Consider the following 19,127-nt stretch of genomic DNA (forward strand, 5'->3'; position numbering starts at 1 on the left):
CACATAACCAAACTCTCTGAATGTCTAGCTGTAGACTGGAGTCTGTATTGCACCTGATATTTTTCTATGCCCTCTTTTCATCATTTGCTATCACTTCTCATGGTGATATTCCTTGCAGACCCATTCATATTCCCCATATCAAGAAAATGCACATTGGAACCATACAAAAAAGGGTCATCACCCATACACACTCTCAAAGCTCTGATGTACAAGAGTGTATCATTCACTTCAGCTAGGTATCCCTTAGATCCCTGGTCTGTCTGATATCTCATACAACCTTGACAAAGTAGTGAGTATGGTGTAAGAAATCATGTTTCATTCTCTGTGATAATGAAAACAGAACATCTTCACAGTCATCTGCAATTGCATTAAGAGCTCTTCTTAACGGTATGTTTTTAAATATGAATGTCTGGGTTTTCCTTACCATTATTTGAAGAGTCTGGGCATCTGCAGGGATGTCAAATGTGAGGGGGATTAAGCCGTCATTGTTAGAAAGTGCAGTCTTTTTCATGGAGGGCTTTCCAGGTAAGGTGATAGTAGCAGTGACAGGCAGAGAGGCAGCAGGAGAGCCATCAACCAAAGTGACAGAGGCCTATTGGAAAAAAGGCTATGTTACTTTGAAGAAACTTTTGGTTAAAAAACACAAACAAGAAGCGAGTACTTTTTTAAATCAAAAAGAAATAGAAAACTGTACACGTAAGCATTTATAGATTTCAGCTCTGAAAGAAAAGGATAGCAATTGACTCAGTCTGGACTCCAGCTAAGATTAAAATCAATGAACAAAAATTAACTACTTCCCCAGACCTTCGTTTAGCATCCGATCCCAGAGATATTCTTCTTTAGTTGTTTTTAGGTATATTTCTAACCTTGACAGCTTGTAGAAAAATTTGAAGTAAAACTTGAAGATTTCAGGCTTTAAAACTCACTAACTTAAATGCAATTTAAAAAAAAGTCAATACCCTACATTTCAGTTTTCATAATTTCAGTTTGATACAGGATTAATCTGATACAATCTGATTCTTTTAACCTTTCCATATGGAAGTGAGGAAGAGACTGCTACAAATTTTATAAAACTTTGTAGTGCAACAGTGCACAGATGACTTCCAAAACAGAAGCAGCATTTTCTGGTTTTGATTTCCCTGCTCAAGCTCAAGACAAACCAGAAACACCAACAGTAGCTCCATGTTGGGCCTGTTCCTGACGGTCTCTCCTACAAAATTCCCAGTGGCTCGGATAAGAGTTTTACAACAAATATAATTCTATTGCTATGGAGGGAGAGATAGCTAAGTACTACATACCACAACAGAGAAGGGGGCTCCAGGCACAAAATACTTTTTGGTGCTAGACAAATCAACAGCATAAGGAGATTTCACAAACTTCACATTGCTGAGTTCCTCTTCCCTCATCTCTCCACCTGTTAATACCATACAGTATGCATTGCCATTAGAGCAATAATTGTTTACTTACCTATTACCATAGCATCTATGGTTTTCCATTTTCACTGCAGTTTAAGCAGTGTATATAAAGATAACAGTAACATGATTCCACTGTAAAGAGCTTCAGTCCTGAGAAGAGGAGGAGTTGGGTACAGGAGGGCTGGGAGCATAACCACAGATGGGTCAGCCCAATGGCAGCTCTTCATGCCCAGTGCTCCAGCAATCTGGCTCCAGCAACTGTGTGCTCTTGTGAGGTTGGAAATTGAGAGCTGCAAGGTGCTCTGTAACACTTCCTCCAGCTACGTCTAAAAGCTTGGCTTGCTTAAAATGAAGTGTGTTTAGAGACATTATTTCCTTAGTTCTTATTTTCCACTTTAAATGCTGCAAGGTGGAAAGGTGCCAATAAAGTTCACCAGCCATGCTCTGCCATGCATATATGTAATACTAAACCCAGCAAGTATTCAAGTGTGGAGGGAACCTGTGTGTAGATGGCAAAGGAAGTATGCACAGAGTGGCAGAGACCATGTCACACCATGAGATTCATCATGCTGCTGTGGTAATGGGATCAAACCCTTTTTCCTCTTGAAATAAATACTATAGCATGTGCAAGTAACTATAGTAAATTATACAAAAAAAAATTGCACTGCTGGAATGTAATTGTCTTAATTTTAGGATCCTAAGAAATTCTAATTGATATTTAGGATTTTTAGCAATTTTTAATTCTGAGCTAAGTAACTAGACTCCTATAACCAGTTCATAGAAACACCCCTGGAGTACAGTTTACCCCATCTATCTTCTCTGCTTACTATATACAAAGTGCCAGAGCATCTAGCTCTGGCCAGATGCCTTACTTTCAGACACTTAAAGTAAAAGGGACCTATCTCCCTTAAACAGTAACAGGGCAAATATTGACCACGTTTGCAGGGTCAACTTAAGTAACATGCACTGAAGTTCATGCCTCTTATGACTGAGAACAGTACTTGTTGCAAGCCAAATAAGCCATTCACCACTGTGCCCAGTTCAAGCCAGTGATTTCCTGTGGATATCTCTAAGACATCTGGAGGCCTTATTGTGTTTAGCGTTGCTGTGAGCAAATTGAAAATATTTATCTATTCCCTAGGAACATTTTTTGATAGGTACATTCCAGCCTTGTTTCCTCAGCCACCATCCTAAATGAATAGCAATTTGGACTCTGTTGTACATAAGCTATACTGTTCAGCCCTGCAGGAGGTGTCTAAGACACTTAATGCTCTCCCTCATCTCCAGAGCAGCCTTGCTGTTTTGATCACCTTTTAAGACTTCAAAATAGCAATATGAATTTAAACTAGCAGCCTGCACCATTTTGAGTCTGCTTTATGTAGGCCATAGCAGAGATCTGCCAGGATTTGATGTTAATTCTTAGCCAGCTGGCATTTTGGGAATATGATCTCCTAGGCATTGCATTTTCAATAGAAGTTTTATAGGGGAACATCTGAAATGGTCAAAAAACAATGTACAAACAAGATAATTCTGCAGATAACTTACTGTAGCATTAGGTGTGGAAAGTGTGACAAGGCATAAGAGAACTAGAAGGAGTCACAAAGGCATTGCTTCACACTATGGCTGTGGTATATATGTCTCATTTTTCCACTGACAGCTCAGCTAGCTGGGGAACAAAGTAAGCTAGGGCATCATGCTCAGCTTGTAACTCTGCATGTAAGGAGTAGACCTGGCTGAGGCAAATACTCAAAACAAGGTCACAAGGGGAGCAGCAATTCAGTTGCATCTATACAGGCATCTGGTGCCACTTAATATGGTCTAGGATATGTTAGATACTCTCACAGTGCTGCTTAATATGGGACACGGTTGCTCACACGAAGGATCATCCTAGAGAAAGTTTGATGTAAATATTGCAGACTGTATCAGCAAAGGCATAATCTACTCACTTGCAGTTTCTACAGCAGTAACCGCTACATATAAACGAAATCCTTCCACAGTGGAAATACTTGCTTTTAATTTCTCTTCCAGAAGTGATGTAGTTAAAGTAACTCTTCCTTTTCCATTTTGAATCTATAAAAGAAGCAAAAAAAAGTGACTGCCTTTGCTGATTTGTTGCCATTAGAATTAAAAAAATTGTCATAGCAAGTTCATAGCATGACTATAGTGCTACAGGGATGTATATTTCAATGATTTCTGACAATATTCAGTTCACCTGGGATAAATCTGAATAATTCCACTGAATTCTAGTAGTACTTACTGACAGCTGTTGTTCCAGGCCTGGAAGAAAGACTTTATTCTCAGTTTCATCAATTATGCCAAATCGTACATATGCAATACCTTCAATCCCTTTTCCATAAGAGTGCCTTTGGAAGGAAGAAAAGTGAGGAGATAATTCATTACACTGACAAAAAGCAAGCATAAATCAAATTAATAATTTTATGCTGAAATAAAATAGGCATATTTGTAAGCATTCTGACTGTAACTGATATGTTGAAAATGAAAAATAGTTCCACCCAATGATAATGCAAACATGACAACTGCTACAGGCCCATGTACAAAGCAGTGATTTCACATGTAGATGAATGTATGTAGTAAATCACCTTGTCAGAATCACATGTGGAGTCATCATCTGACAAAATTTGTACTTGAGTAAATTTCTGTATTGTTTACAAGCTAAGGAAAACTTTATTGGCACAGGTATGTGAGATCTCACACAACCAATCAATCCGCTTCTCAGGTAGCAAGGGAGGCATCCAGTCTACTTAATGTGGATGAACAGCTGATTCCTTTGCACCATGTAACCCATGATCTGAGCAGTATCAGGGAACTACATGAAGTACCTCTGAAGACTTTGAGGGTCAGATCCCATCTGCTGAAGTTTAAATATCTGCATTAGGCAGAGTAGACACCCTCCACCTCATGTCTCTCATATGCGTTCAGGAAATGTAGTGTAGGTGCCTTTTGTAAGTGAAATATTTCCAGCTATGTGGCCGAGCATCCCTGAGCTCTCATGCAGGTGATGGAGAGAGAGAACAGGGTATGTTGCACCTAGCTGGCTCCTTGCTCAAGGAGACCTTGGCAGATAGCATCCTCCTGCAGAGCAGCATGCAGTGTGCCACATGAGATCTATCAGCACTCACGTCATAGAATCATGGGATGGTTTGTGTTGGAAGGACTCTTAAAGATCACCTACTCTAACCCCCCATGGTATTGTCTCTTGCTGTGGAAATTCTTCTTTTCTGTTCTTCAGTGGCTTATTTTTGTTTAAACAGTGCTGCTTTCAAATTGACCTGATCAACAGCATTCATCTGTATCAGTGAAACTAAAATTTCTCAGAAGACTGAGATGTAATTCTTATGAAAACTACTCAAAACGACAGAACTAGGAACTAAGAGAGACAACAGTCAATATATCAAATAATCATTCATTAGTTACATGCACAGCCAGTTTAGAGTAGCAAGCTCAATTAAAAGGAATTCAATATGTGGATTTTGATGAAAGTCAAGCAAGCCTGTTTAACATCACTAGAACCTTTTCAATAAACCACAGGACAGTATTGAGTTATTCAAATCCATTTTGCCTCTTAAATAATTACAACATTAATGAATAGTGAAGTATACATAAGGAACTGCACAGTTCATAAACTCCAAATTGAACACTGCAGTAACATACAGAGAAAACTCCAGTTATCTGGTATCACTGATGTTATCAACAAATCATGAATACAGCTAACAAAAAAATAACAAATAAAAGAAATACAGGTGAGCAAGAGAATAGCAGTGAAGATGATGAGGGGACTAGAAAACAAGAGTTATGAGGAGTGGCTGAGGCAACAAGGGTTGCTCAGACTGGAGAAGAAAAGGCTGAGGGGAGAGCTCATTGCTCTCTACAGCTATGTGAAAGGAGCTTGCAATGAGGAGGGTGTCAGACTTTTTTTTCAGGTGACAAGTGATAGGACACGAGGAAACAACCTGAGGTTGTGCCAGGTAAATCAGGGAAGGCTTAGGTTGAATATTAGGATTAATTTCTTCATGGGCAGTGTGGTCTTTCACTGGAAGAGGCTGCCCAGGGAAGTAGTGGAGTCTCCATCCCTGGAGGTATTTAAGAGATGTGGATGTGGCACTAAGGGAGCTGGTTTAGTGATGGGACACAGTAGGCCATTGGGCCTGGTGATAGTGAAGGTCTTTTCCAACCTAGATGATTCCATGCTTTGGAGACCAGAGGTACTGAGTTTGCTCAGCTGAGCAAAAGGAGACTGATGCTGAAACCTGCCTGCTCTCACAGGGTGCTCTGGGAAAAGGAGGGATCAGCATGAAGAGCACAATGACAGCAGGCAGAAGAGCAACTGTATGTAAACTGTCCAGAGATTAGCTTAGACCAAAAATAAAACCCACTAGAACTTGGGGGTGAATGGTGAGTCTTCTGCTTGGATACAGTGCCAGGGACCACACAACACAGCTAGGCTCTGCACCCTGCTGGGGCCAAGATGATTAAATAAAATTAAACAGACATCCAGACTGCTGACCTGGAGTGGGCCTTGATCTGTACTGACCTCTAAATAGCTTCTGGGAGTTATCTGGGGAGTGCTCTGTGGCTGAGGCCGAGCCTGTGCCAGGCACTGGCCAAAGTGCCAGCAGTCAAGCTCCAGGCCTCAGGAATCTTTCCTGGGATGGTTCTTTTGACTGCCTAAGTTGTTCAAATAACTTTTCTGGTGTCATGTTGAGCCCAAATTGTGATGAAGTAATGCACATGTCCATAGCAATGCTTATATAAACTCCTCTGATTAACTGTATTTATTCACCTCCGTTCAAAAGAATTTCTGCATAAAATCAGTATTCTCAAATAAGAATTAGTTTGTTACTTCCAAACTTCACTGGGCATTGAGGATTAGAAAATTTCATACTAGAAAATTTCATACTAAAACTGAATCCATTTCTATTTGAATTGCATTAAATAGTAACATCTGAGGCTTTAGATTGATTCCAAATGTTTAAACCAAAAAGTAGAAGGAAAAACTGATTATTATTTTGACTGAAATCTTTCCTAGCAACACAGAGAATTCTAAACTGTCATCCATCTACTAAAACTCTAAAGCATTCAGAAAATCTTTTTTCATTTTGATCACCACCACCTGGACTCATGTAGCACTTTATACTGACTTCAAAATTTAGCAATAAAGCAGAAACAGAGAGTACGAGAGAATAAAGTTAATTTCAAGTAAATTCAGAACCTGGTTAACTGTTAATGATGAGGAGAGGAAGAAGCAGCAAAGTTCATTATCTACCTATCTGCCTTCTAAAATGACCTCAGTTTGAGCACACTCACATTGCCTCGATATCAAATATAAAGTTTTCATCCCAGATGGAGTAGTATGGCTGAAGTGGGATCAGTTTGACTTCAAAAGATGGAAGTTCTGCATGAAAAAAAAAAAACACCAAAAAACAACTGTAAGGTCATGATAGCATGTGCTTTTGGAACTCATCTTAAAGTCCTGGTATGTTGTAACACCTCTTAAAGAGGATGGAGCTGTGTTAGTGTTTTATTTTGGATTGTAATTCTGAAGCAAATCTCCTGATTATCTTTTCTTACTCTGCTTTGCTTCACCTAGTGAAGCAGCCTTAGTGCACACAAAATGGATTTACCCTGTGGCAACAAGTCAGAAGATGATCTCCAACAACTACTGGGCATTCAGTGCCCTGGACTAGAAGTAATCTGAAGGAAACCCACACTGAAATGGGTTTAGTGTGGACATGAGGTCCTCAGCATCAACCGTGTCACTCTGTAATGTGCTACCATAAAGCTATATTAGTATGAATTGTGGATGTAGTCATATTTATCTGTTCATGGTGTAGACATTTGCAGGGGATGCAGTAATATTCTCTGGTCTGTTGCTAGTTATCCACTAGGTGTCCACTAGCTAACGAAAAAACCATGGATTTGTGAAACGGAGATTTTCATACAATCCTAAGGGATTTTTTTTTTTTAAGAAGAAAAATCATACAAGATTTTTCAAGGTAACATAATTTCAGCATACATAAATCAAGTATTCCTTCAAATTGGTGAATTTCTACACTTCTACTTTTTACACAGTGACCTTATTTTCCTTATAGGAAGCTTTTCTGAAGATGGTGACAACTGTAATCAGCTTCCAAACAGCATTCTACTGTGAGAGAATAGTTGGTTTTAACAGCTCATCTCCATTTTATTTTCTGCAAAATGACAATTTGGGAAAAAATTAAAGTTGATTTTTAAAAATAAAGTTGCTGTTTTATTTTGTCTTCTTTTTTTGGTTTGTTTGGTTCTTTACCAAATACAAATGGAAGACGCGTACAGTTCTCATTCTGTACAAAAGACACAGCAATGAGAAATTGAAATGCTGTGAACTGTGTCCTTAGTATCTAGTTACAGCCAAATGTAATCACCGCAGTGTATCTTTAAATCAGTAGAGATGACCTCCTATATATAATCCAAATAAAATATTCTCTTACCATATTTTTTAACTTCAAATTCAGCTGAAGCATTGGACATTTCATATTGCTGAAACCAGGCTCTGATTTTCCAAATTCCAGGCCTAAAGTTCAGATTCAGTAGAAAATAATTAATTAAGATTCCTCAGATATGTTGTGATGCTAATGTATCTAAGTTACTGCTGAATACTAGTTTTTCCTTTTTTAGATTTAATCTAAAATCTATTTATTAATAGATTTCTGTTTTCTTGGAGGAGCTAGAAGAGTACTTCCAAATTTCCTAGGTAACACTCCAAAAGACTTCTAGGAGGAACTGCAAGATAGCACATTTGCAAACTACATGTAACATGCACTGCCTCTGATAATCCTACAGAAATAGGTATTTCGTGGTACATTTCCTGTATCTCTTCTCCTCTGTGATGTCAAAATTGGGACAGCACACAAAAAACATATTGAACATTAAGGAAAAGCTCAAGTCCATTTCAAATCACTTTGTAAATTAAACTGTTACAGAAGTGCTCTCCTGGATATAGTCATATGATTGAGGGAGATGGTTAAGCAGTTTGCTCAATTGTTTCTTAACAGAATAAAGGTTTATAATCACACTGCGTTAATACTAAATCCAAGATGAGGGGCCTAAAGGAAACCCTAAGAAAGAGACATTTGGACACGTGAACTGTTTTAACGCACAAGGCATAGTAACGTACTCGGCAATGTCAGGTATTTCAAAATTTTCACTGAGCACTGTTTTTATTTTCCGTTCTGTCTTCATAACCACCATTCCCTTTGAATTCTGTTGAGAGAGTGAAGACAAGCAAACATAAACCAGATATTAAAAATGAAAGTCATGTTCATGTACACATCCTAAGGAAGACACGCTCTGTTTATTTTCTGACCTTAATTTTCATGCTTTGCCCCTCCTTCCATGCACCAACAATGAATTATATCTCACAATATGTAAATAGCGATGAGGAGAAGAGAGGAGCTACAACTACGGTTTTTCTCTTGGACTATTTATGGAAGTCTTTCATAGTGCCTGTGCTGAAGAAGCACCCATTACAAGTATTGTTTGTATACTCACAAGCACAGCAACTGTAACTGTATCTTCCACTGGCCTCATAGCATTGTCCAGAATGAAGATCCTGTATCTTACTGTTTAACAGAAGAAGAAATTGCGTTCACATATTTATTTTCTGTTTTTTTTTCTAGATAGTGGTTATTATAGTCATAGAAATTTATGTTGGTAAAGACCTAAAGGTCACTAACTCAAACCGTTAACCTAGCATTTCCAAGTCTACCCCAGTGATGGTGACTCAACTGCTTCCCTGGGCAGCCTTTTCCAATGCTTCACAACTCTATCAGTGAAAAAATAATTCCTAATATCCAACCTAAACATCCCCTGGTGCATCTTGAGGCTATTTCCTCTTGTTCTATCGATTCTTGGTTAGTAAAAGTGATTGGCTACAAGCATGTATCTGAGTTTAGGATAAAACACTTCTTTTCAAAAATAAAAGTATGAGAAATTAAAAAAAAAAAAAAAAGAATTGCATTCCTCCATATTTTTACTTTTACATTACTAAGTACCATTTTGAAGACACTTCGGAAAACTATGCAGGGAGCTTCACCCACCTACTATTCCTTCTGCTGTCAAGGTCTACAGCAACACTTAAGAATTTGTTTCTACCTCCCTCTCTTGCTGCTTAACTAAACTGTTAACAAACAAAGATGTTGTGGTCTTAAAGTGCAAAGGATGCTTAGTGCTGGCATTGCAAACAGAAGGAATAGCTCTTAAATTTTTTTTTTTGTTCTCAGAAAGAGAAGAAAAGTTTTCTGAGCAAGAATGAGATTTTTTTTGGCTCCCACTGTAAGAAGAGAAAGACTTTCTGACTCCTCTGTCATTTCCATGTGGATTGTTGGGATATGCAGTGCAGACCCTGCAGAAGCCCTGGCTGCAGAACACAAATGTAAAATCTGGGCTGGCTGGTATGCACAGAGATAGCTGTGGTTAAAAGGCAAGGATTTACATTAGATAGGATCAAGTCATTATTACTACTTAAAATCATGCCCATGTAACATCTATATTCAACATCTGAAGGGCAGCATTAGTATATTAACCTTTAGAATTTGGAGTATATATAGGCTTGTCAGTCTGAATGAAAATGTAGCCCCTCTTGGACGACAGGAGGATGCTGATTTTTTTAACAGCATCTTTATGAAGCTGCCTGCTTTCAGTGACAAGGAGAATACGTGGACTTTTACTCTTCTTGAATGCATCCTGCTGCAGACTTCCTGGCTTGACCTGAAGAAAACAAAAAGAAGAACCCCACAGAATCAGACACGAACTTGGTAACCTTGGAGTTACACAGCTGATGGCCATAACCAGCCATTCAACAGAAGATATTCTCTTGTGTTTTTCTTATTGGGTGATTATTTCTTTGTAAGTAGAATTAATATCTGTTCCTCTCTTTTCTGTCCAACGGCAATAACACAAGCCCAATGACTTTTCTTTAGTCTACATGCATGTTTAATTCCAGCTACCATATCATTTTGTATGTTTCTTTGCTTAAATCTGGTACATGATGTCAGAACTTTAGCTCATGCAGTTTAATACATTTCTAAACATCCTGCTTAAGAAGAACTTGATTTGACATCTCAGCTTTTAACTGTGGGCAGGCGTGTCCAGTCCATGTCCTGCAGCCCACACGTGGCCCTGGGCATCTACTGCTGCAGTCCGACACGATTGTAAACTTTCAATAGTAGGTGATTTTTAATGATATTTTTCAAGAGTTAATTGCGCATAACTTGAGCAAAGACTGCGTAGGCAACAGTGGACTGCTGCGGATGGGAGGGCTCAGTGCAGTCTCTGCCTCTCACCCCTACCACGCACAGTAAAACTGAAACCCACATATATTACATGGTACAATGTGCTTGTGCCACTTGGCAAGTAAAAAGCAGTGACTGCTGATAATAATATTTCAACCTACCTACACATGTGGGTGCCTGTGAAGGCATGTGTTTTTTGTTATTAAGCAGACATGTAACTTTTCTTATTCAATTATTAAACTTGAGCTTATGTTATATCATAAAATAATTTAACAAGTTAATATGTTCACTGCAGAAGAAATATCCAGAATGCTCATGTGGTGCTGACAAATTTTGTAATTTTCAGCATCTCAGAAAGCTCACAAGAAGTATAAAATCATTTTTGAAATGTTTTTCATTAGTTTTACAATATGTATTTGATTCGTGTTTCTGCTATTCTGACCATGTGGGAGAATATACAACTAATAATCACCTAAATAAACGTGTCAGTCTACCAATCCAAGCACGCTAAAGGCAGGTTTATAGAAGACACACGTTGTACCACATTTATTCACTTTCCCTCAGAATTTGTAAATTCACTGAATTGTGTACTTAATGGCCACTTTTTTTTTTCATAAAAATAACATGAGTTTAATTTTTGAAGATAAAATCTAAAACACAGATAAAAGTAAAGTACAGGAAAAGATGGAATATATTTCAAAAAGCTAGAATCAATTTATTTATTAAAAAAAGGCTACTTATATACATTAACAGTATTATACATGGCTCAAGACAATTCATCTTCACTCAGTGTGGCTCAGGCAAGCCAAAAATGTTGGACACCCATGGCTTTGTAAGTAAACAGAGCTAAAGCAAGTATTGTTGTGTGTTTGGTGTTTCCAACCAAATACTGCCAATCAGTACTACTGAACTAAATGTTAAGAACTGTGTCAAAGAATTGAGCCTGAAGCAAATGATGTAAAGCAGAATTAATCAACTTAAAAGTCTGCAGAAATATTACATGCTTTGGACTGAGAGACTGCACATTTTTTAAGGTTTCCCTTGTTTCATATGATGGCCAAGTAAATGATAAGGCCATGAAAACAGTTAAAGGACTACACTGTTGCACTTCCGGGAGGAGAAACAAATCCCTCAAATGAAAAAAAAATCAATCAATCAAAAAAACTCAACCCGAAATGCCATAAATCTGTAGAAGAATGACAAAAAAAAAAAGTTTAAAAATTTAATTTCATCACTGATCTACAGTGATGAAAAGATCTTCCATTGCCATGTGACAAAACCTTGGGCTTGATGGTTAGGTACAGAAGAGCACAAGCGATCACTTGATTAGCTTATTGGATTAACAGTGTTACCACTACTGATATTGATGTATTCTCATTTCACTGGAGCAATCAATGTTATCTCTGTTCCAACATATTTTTGAAAGATTACGATTAGGGTTAAGCATCTACATCACTATGATGGCAGACTTACCATTATTTTTTTTATCTCCTGGTAGTTGTTCTCTTGGTTAAGGTTAAAGCTGATCCTATCTGATAAAAGCCGATTTTTCGCCTCATCTCTGAAATATGCAGTAACATGAACAGGGCTCTTTGCTCCATGAACTTGAACGGTTACTGTCTCCTGTGCACCCAAATGCACCACATTTGGGGCGGTGATGAGAAATCTAAAATAACATAGGAATAGATTGACCAATATGTAGGCTGTTTTTTGCATAACACAATGTCTAGTCAATATGAATGTTAAAGAAAAGAAAAACAGACTTGTCAGTTCCACTATCACAAAATAGCTGAGGTTAAAAGGGCCTTGTGGAGGTCACCTAGATTACCACCCTTGCTAGTTAGAGTATATGTTAAAAGAAAGAAATTACTCTCTGATTGATCCCCAAATTCTGTATCATACAAATGAGGCCCTACAAAATATCAACCCCCAAAGACAGGAGAGAAAAAGCTCCAGCAATATGTGATAATATATCTGATATTATGAATTCATGTATCTTCATGTAGAATCATAGAATATCATGAGTTGGAAGAGACCCACAAGGATCATTGAGTCCAATTCCTGGCTCCACACAGCACCACTCAAAAATCAAACCATACTTCTGAGAGCATTGTCCCAGCATTCCTCGAACTCCTTCCTGTGGAGCCTGTTCCATGCCCACCGCCCTCTGGTGAAGAACCTTTCCCTAACCACCCCCCAACCCTCCCCTGACACAGCTACATGCCATTCCCTCGGGCCCTGTCGTTGTCACCGGAGAGCAGAGCTCAGCGCTGTCCTTCTCTTTCAAGACCATGAGCGCTTCCTACTTTCTATTTCCAAAGGATTTGTTATGAGTGAAAAGTTAATAATAAAATATACTTACGATGGTTCTTGCTGCGTACTGGTTAGCAGCAAACAAAGGCTTGTCAAAAATACCAGTCTTTCCATGGTAAAACTACAGCATCTGCAAAACAGAAATACCAAAATCCCACTGTCAATCTGTCCTTGATTTGCAAGTTGGAAGTATTGGCCGATGGCACGTTGCAGCTAAGAACATCACCCATCTTGGTTATTTATTAATAACTTTCAAAACTGTACAACCAATAATGATGGACATGTTAATAGTGCACAAATTAATAGCCTGGAGAGAGACATTCTGGACTAAGCCACAGTTTTACATTCAATTATTCATTCATTCTCTTCCCACCTTCAGTATGTTCACCTTACAGGAACTAAACACCATTTAGAGAGAGAAGTTTTCCCAAGTGCTACAAAGTCAAACCCAAAATCAAACAAGGCACAACAGCTAAAGGAATGGTTGTAAGGCAATAATTAATGGAAGCAAATGCAAGAGACAGATCCGTTCTCTAGATTATTACTTAACTCCAGGCATATCTGTAGTCCAGCAAAGAATAAAGGAAGCTCCGTCTGGTTTAGATAGCACCAAAGGAACTATAGTGGAAATATGTCTGTACAGCTCAGTCCCATCCATAGTGCTTGATGGCAGTTCAACCTGTTTAACTTAAATGGGATTAAAATGGATGTCACTAAGCTAGTCAGACCAATTTTCCTTTGCAGCCAAGACTGAGGGCTTTTTCAGAGGGTGATTAGTCTCACCTTAGCATAAACATGTAAGATGGCACAACAGCTGAAGGCATTCCAGACAGCACAAAAGACATATAATGCCTTAGGGTGTGGAATACTCAAAAACAGAAGAAAAAAACATGCCTGAAGTATAACTGTTTGTGCAGGAACCTGGTTTGATAAAAGATGAACCAACAAACTGAAACTCTCCCCGTGTCTCATTCTTGCAAGCCTTGATTGTTGTCTCCCAAACACAATTTTGTTGACTCAGAAAAATGGAAAAATGCCCATCTGATCTGCAGGCAGCTGAAATCCCAGAAATGATCACATGGCTGCCCACAAGGTCTGGAGTTACACTGCCCTTTAGCATTCCGCATTTAAGTTGGCATCTTCAATTTTTAGCAATGGATGCCTTAAGGCAGCACGCCTTTATTTTTAAGGGGAATTCACACTCATAGCAGGGGCTCACAGTCCATAGTCATGTTCTGCTGTGAGGGTGAAGGTACCCTCACCTTGCCCAGTCTCTTGCCTAGAAGAACTTGTCTTGCTCTTCAAACATAAGAAGCTCCTCAACTCTACATTTTCCATCATGAGCAAGACAGGGAGGTAGGGGAAGAGTAGTCACTATTATACACCAAGTGTGTCAGAAGCATGGTAGCTCCATCTGAATCAAACACCAATGGATGACAATTACCTTCTGTCCACTGATGGTCACACAAAGTACCAGTGGCTGTAGCAACAAGTGTATTTCTGGCTTAAATTTCAGATCAGCAGGTGGTATGACAACAGACTGAAATTCAGCCCATGAAGGTGTTGCCTTGGAAAACAAATTATTGCATTTAGGCAATTCAAGCTGATAGGTGATTACTTATGGTTTGGACAGGTAAATTATTCTATTTCAGAATATTAGAATAGAATATTCTAATATTAGAATATTCTATTATATAGAATATTATATTCTATAGAATATAATTAGAATATTAGAATATTCTATTATACAGAATATTATATTCTATATAATAGAATATTCAGAATATATTTTCAGACCTACCAGCCTTGGATGGTTCTCAAAATAAAGTTAGGAAATGTGCAAATGCACCATTTATAAGGATGAGATAACTCTCACTGTTTTGTGATGCTGAAAAGACAATTAGACAGAAACCTGCCTGAGGGCTTGCTCCATATTTCCTTCAGTTTCTCTATTTCTGTCAAAATGTTTCCTTATTAGCACTATTGTAATGACATTTACTTGGGTCAACTGAATAGTGTCCCAGTATTTAAAAGAGGGAAAAAATTCAACCAGGCCAGTAAGTGTTGCACTATCTTTGTCTTATGTCATTTAGCAGTTGGCTTAATTGAGCTATCTTACAGTGATAAAACAGCATTTATATCCTAGATTAAAAACAAGAAAAAGAAAAAAAGTCAGAAGACATGGATTAGGGTGAAGAAGATATGCTTACAGCCATCTGAGTTAGCAATCCTGAAGGAATTAGAGGAAAATAGAAATTTTATTTCTGCAGCCCAGAAGTCCACCCTGAGTTCTCCAGATGCCCTTCTGGCTTCCACTCTGATCTTAGCTGTCAGCCAGCAGTGAGAAGATAAGGAAAGGTACCCGAGTGTCCTCAGGGCCCAAACCCATGCCCTCTGGGAGATGTTTACAGGATGTCCGAACTGGGAACTGCTCAGACCGAAGTTATCTTCACTTTGCTTTCCTTCCCCACCCACTCATTCCCACTGCAGTTATGCACTGATAAATCTGATTCAGTTCCATGCCAAAATCACACAGTTTCCTTTGGAGCCTCTGGCATACCACACTCAAGCAGGCTGGTAAAGAAGAGCAGAGATTTCCACCATGAACAGCGTCTGTGCTTAGGAAAAAGACAAGTTTTGTGGAAAAATTCTCTTGGGAACAGGGCTCTTGGTCTCCTTATGGAATAGAAGAGGTTTGCTGAAAGCTGGCTGGCAAAATAAACACTTCTCACTGTTATATAAATGAAGAGAAGATAATGGGGGAAGTTAACTAAAAGCAGCAGCAGCTGAGTAGGAGCATGATATGGCTCCTTCCATTTCTAGAGACACTTAACATTGCTGCCATATGTGGTCAGCACTAATGTAAGCACTGAACAACTTAAGTTACTAAAACAGAACATGAAGTGAATATGAGTGAATCATTATTTTTGTTCCAGACAAATAACGAAATGAGACAATAAAAAGCTAACATCTTCAAGCTGGGTGGCTTTTCCTTGGGAAACACACAAGGATATCTCCTAGGTGAAAACGTATCACATACACAAGTCTGTAACACGGCCAGCAGGGATATGCCACCTCTGAAGTCAAAGGAACTGTGAATTCACAGCAAAATCTCACTGTAGTTCTTGTCTTTGTCAGAGATTTCATTGTCTGGGCTGGCTTGTTTGTCAGGGGAGCGAGGTCTGTTTATACAGCTATACAAACAGCTCTTTGCTTTGGTGGCTGCAGTTATGCTGTGCTGTGTATGAACTCACACCGAGACATTTTCATGGATCTCTTTTTAAAGGGGATTTCACAAAAGCTATTCATTCTGCTTTCACTTTTTTAATTGGATTTACACACTTTTTCTTCCTTGTGAGGTTTGACTATTAATAAAGTCTTTTTTTTTTTTTGTCCAAAATATAAACTGCTATGAGCTGCTGTAATTAAATAGGGATTTTATCACTCTCTAATACATGAGAGTGAGTACATACGGTCCCATAATTATTTATACAACTAGTCACAAAATTATTTTTTGCTTTATTTGTACTTCTTGGAGTTTGTATAAAACGATCGTTTTACTGCCTCTCTTTTGCCATAGATTCTTCAGATTGCCTGGGATTCTAGTTACTACATGCTAAAATATAACAGAGTGTGATAAAATTAAATTATCTCCTTGAAAGCCTCTTACACTTGCTTGTAAGAGAGAACACATGAAAGCCACCCTAAAATAGCTTTCGTGCATGCCCTTTCTCATAAGGCAAAGTCCTTTCATATTTACTCACTGGGAACGCTATTGATTCTCCAGCTGACCCAGAGTTCAGTACAACAATCTGGGATTGAGATATATGCAAGAAGAGACTAACTAGCCTTAACCTGGGGAGACGGACTTGCTTTATTTTGAATACTCGCTCTCTCTCCTTTCAGTAACTGCATCTGAACTCTGTAGGTTTTCACAGTGTTGTGAGTGCAAGCAGTAGGTTTGTTCTTTGGCTTGAAGTTCTTTCAGAAAGACTCTTCCTCCTTAATCTGCCAAAGCACTAGCGGGACCAAACTCTTTTTTTCGGTTTCCTCCTGCCCTCTTTCACCTCTGCCTGGCAGGAAGGTACAAAGGATAACTTCACATTTCACAGATCAGCACCGCAGCGATACCCTCTTTGCTGCAGTACAGGGAACTGTGACAAACAAAAAAGGCAATATTTCACTTCTGACAATACAGAAAATTAGATTTGGAAATCCTTTTTCAACAGCAGACCATGAAGTGTGCATCTAATTTGAAAAGTTCCTCTTAAGAGCAGGGAAACTTCTCCTTAGCATCAATGTAAATTGAAATTATTCTTTTTTTCCTTTACCAGAATATAAGCCATGAATTAAAATGTTAATAGAGGCTCTAGTTGCTTTTGCCATGAAAAAATGACCTTTTAAGTCTGTATTTTCTTAAATGCTCTTCAATTTAACCCTCCTAAGAGTATCTGCTGTGCTATATATATGCTCTCTTTAGAAAAGGAAAACCAATATGCAAGAGTTTTCTCTTCTTATTAAGGAGCCGAGATTTTGAGAGGTTAAACAAACAACCGTAGTTATTTTCTCAAGGTTTCTTCCTTCATTTTCCCAATGGATACGTTCAATTTCTAATTTTGTTAACTATAGATCAAAACAAGAAAAAAACAAATGAAAAAACCCTACTTCTTGGTGCTTAATGTTGCAAAGGTAGCCTATGTAAGACACAATGATGTTGGTTTTTTGGTTTTTTTTTTGGTCAAATGATAGTTCCATTGTACTACTGGCACGATGTTACTCTCTATTGCAATAATGTGTTGTTTTTTGATCGGCTACTATTTTCAGGATCTTACAGTTTTTCCCACCTTAACCTTAACCACTTTTTTCATTCTTCTGGACTATAATTAATATAGTTAATGTACTGAAATGTCTACTGGGGATTCTTTTTTTTTTTTTCTCTTTTTCCTATGGGTAATATGTAAGAATAATGAAAAACAAAAGCAAGAGCAACAACAAAATCAACAAAGAGACAAAAACCATCCTGAATGTATCAGAGGAAAAAGCTAAAATTTTCACCAGCCAAGAAGAATGAGAATAAAGCTTCCACATTCAGTTTCGCAGATTTCGGAGCAAAGCATGGAACCAAGGAGAGCCAACCTTTTATGAAGGCAGAGTTTAGAGTGCTGACTTAAAAATATCACTGATCCTCATTCCTTTCAGTTCCCAACTTATTCTTCCCATCTTACTTATATCTTAAATACAGATACTCTAAGGTTTAAGAAAATTTCATTGTTTTCAAAACTGTTTCAAAACAAAAGAAGGAAAAAAGCATGGAACATCCTCAACTACAGCTAGTTGTGTGCCTGTCTCTCCCAAGCAGCTTTCCTTCATTTGCTCTGATCTGCTAATTAAATCTAAGGCAGTCCACGTAGCAACCCTGAGAAGCACGATGAAGAGCTTCCATCTCAGATCTGGGAGAGGGCTTTGCCCACCTCCATCGCACATGAATCAGCTCAGGTCAACTCCAGTGATGAGAAGCTGTCCTGCTTATTTTGATCCGCTGGTTTTAATGTTCAAAGATGAAATTCAAAGAGAAAGAGGGTATGGGGACAGGATATGAGTGTCAGGAAAGCTTAGTCGTCACTGTAAATGAGAATCTGCTCAGCTATAACACGTTTCAGTGTCAGGAGTTGTGGTATTTTCCCAGGGTGTGGGCAGACCATCTGCTATCTTGTTATAGTGGAATAAAACCAGAATGACTTCTACAGCAGCTTGGTGGGATAGTTATAGGCAATGTATGCTGATCTCTTCTTTTTGCACGTTTACCATGGAGCTCTGACCCTGTGCAGCCATCATCTTTTTAGGCAGCCATGTGGATGAACCATGATATTTTCAGATACAGGTACCATACCCAGCCTGGGCACAGGCATCATGGCAGATATCTTCCCTCTTGCTAACCCAGTTTTGAGAAAACTCCTTCCAGCAAAATGATACAAAAGATGACAACTCAGCTGCCCTTTCAGTGGCTTAGGTGCAAAGGGGAGTACTGATGTCTTCAGAGGGGGACTGGCTGGATTATCACCGAAGCCCTCCTGACGGCAGTTACGATAAACATACCCTGCCCAGATCA

General features: G+C 38.6%; 1 protein-coding gene across 1 annotated transcript in view; it reads right to left on the reverse strand.

Annotated features, from left to right (window-relative positions):
• LOC110388225 (complement C4-like) overlaps positions 1-19,127 on the reverse strand; it is a 53,724-nt gene that overhangs the window by 29,993 nt on the left and 4,604 nt on the right. Inside the window, exons 2-12 of the mRNA XM_021377297.1 lie at positions 13,068-13,148; positions 12,179-12,371; positions 9,998-10,181; positions 8,964-9,034; positions 8,590-8,675; positions 7,904-7,986; positions 6,741-6,828; positions 3,673-3,778; positions 3,362-3,485; positions 1,299-1,414; positions 425-592 (exon numbers count right to left, since the gene is read on the reverse strand). Coding sequence (XP_021232972.1) covers positions 425-592; positions 1,299-1,414; positions 3,362-3,485; positions 3,673-3,778; positions 6,741-6,828; positions 7,904-7,986; positions 8,590-8,675; positions 8,964-9,034; positions 9,998-10,181; positions 12,179-12,371; positions 13,068-13,132 — 1,284 coding nt within the window. The 5' untranslated portion in view covers positions 13,133-13,148. The remainder of the gene's footprint in view (positions 1-424; positions 593-1,298; positions 1,415-3,361; positions 3,486-3,672; positions 3,779-6,740; positions 6,829-7,903; positions 7,987-8,589; positions 8,676-8,963; positions 9,035-9,997; positions 10,182-12,178; positions 12,372-13,067; positions 13,149-19,127) is intronic.

The sequence above is a fragment of the Numida meleagris genome, chromosome 1 (assembly GCF_002078875.1).
Source record: "Numida meleagris isolate 19003 breed g44 Domestic line chromosome 1, NumMel1.0, whole genome shotgun sequence".
NCBI classification, from domain to species: domain Eukaryota; kingdom Metazoa; phylum Chordata; class Aves; order Galliformes; family Numididae; genus Numida; species Numida meleagris.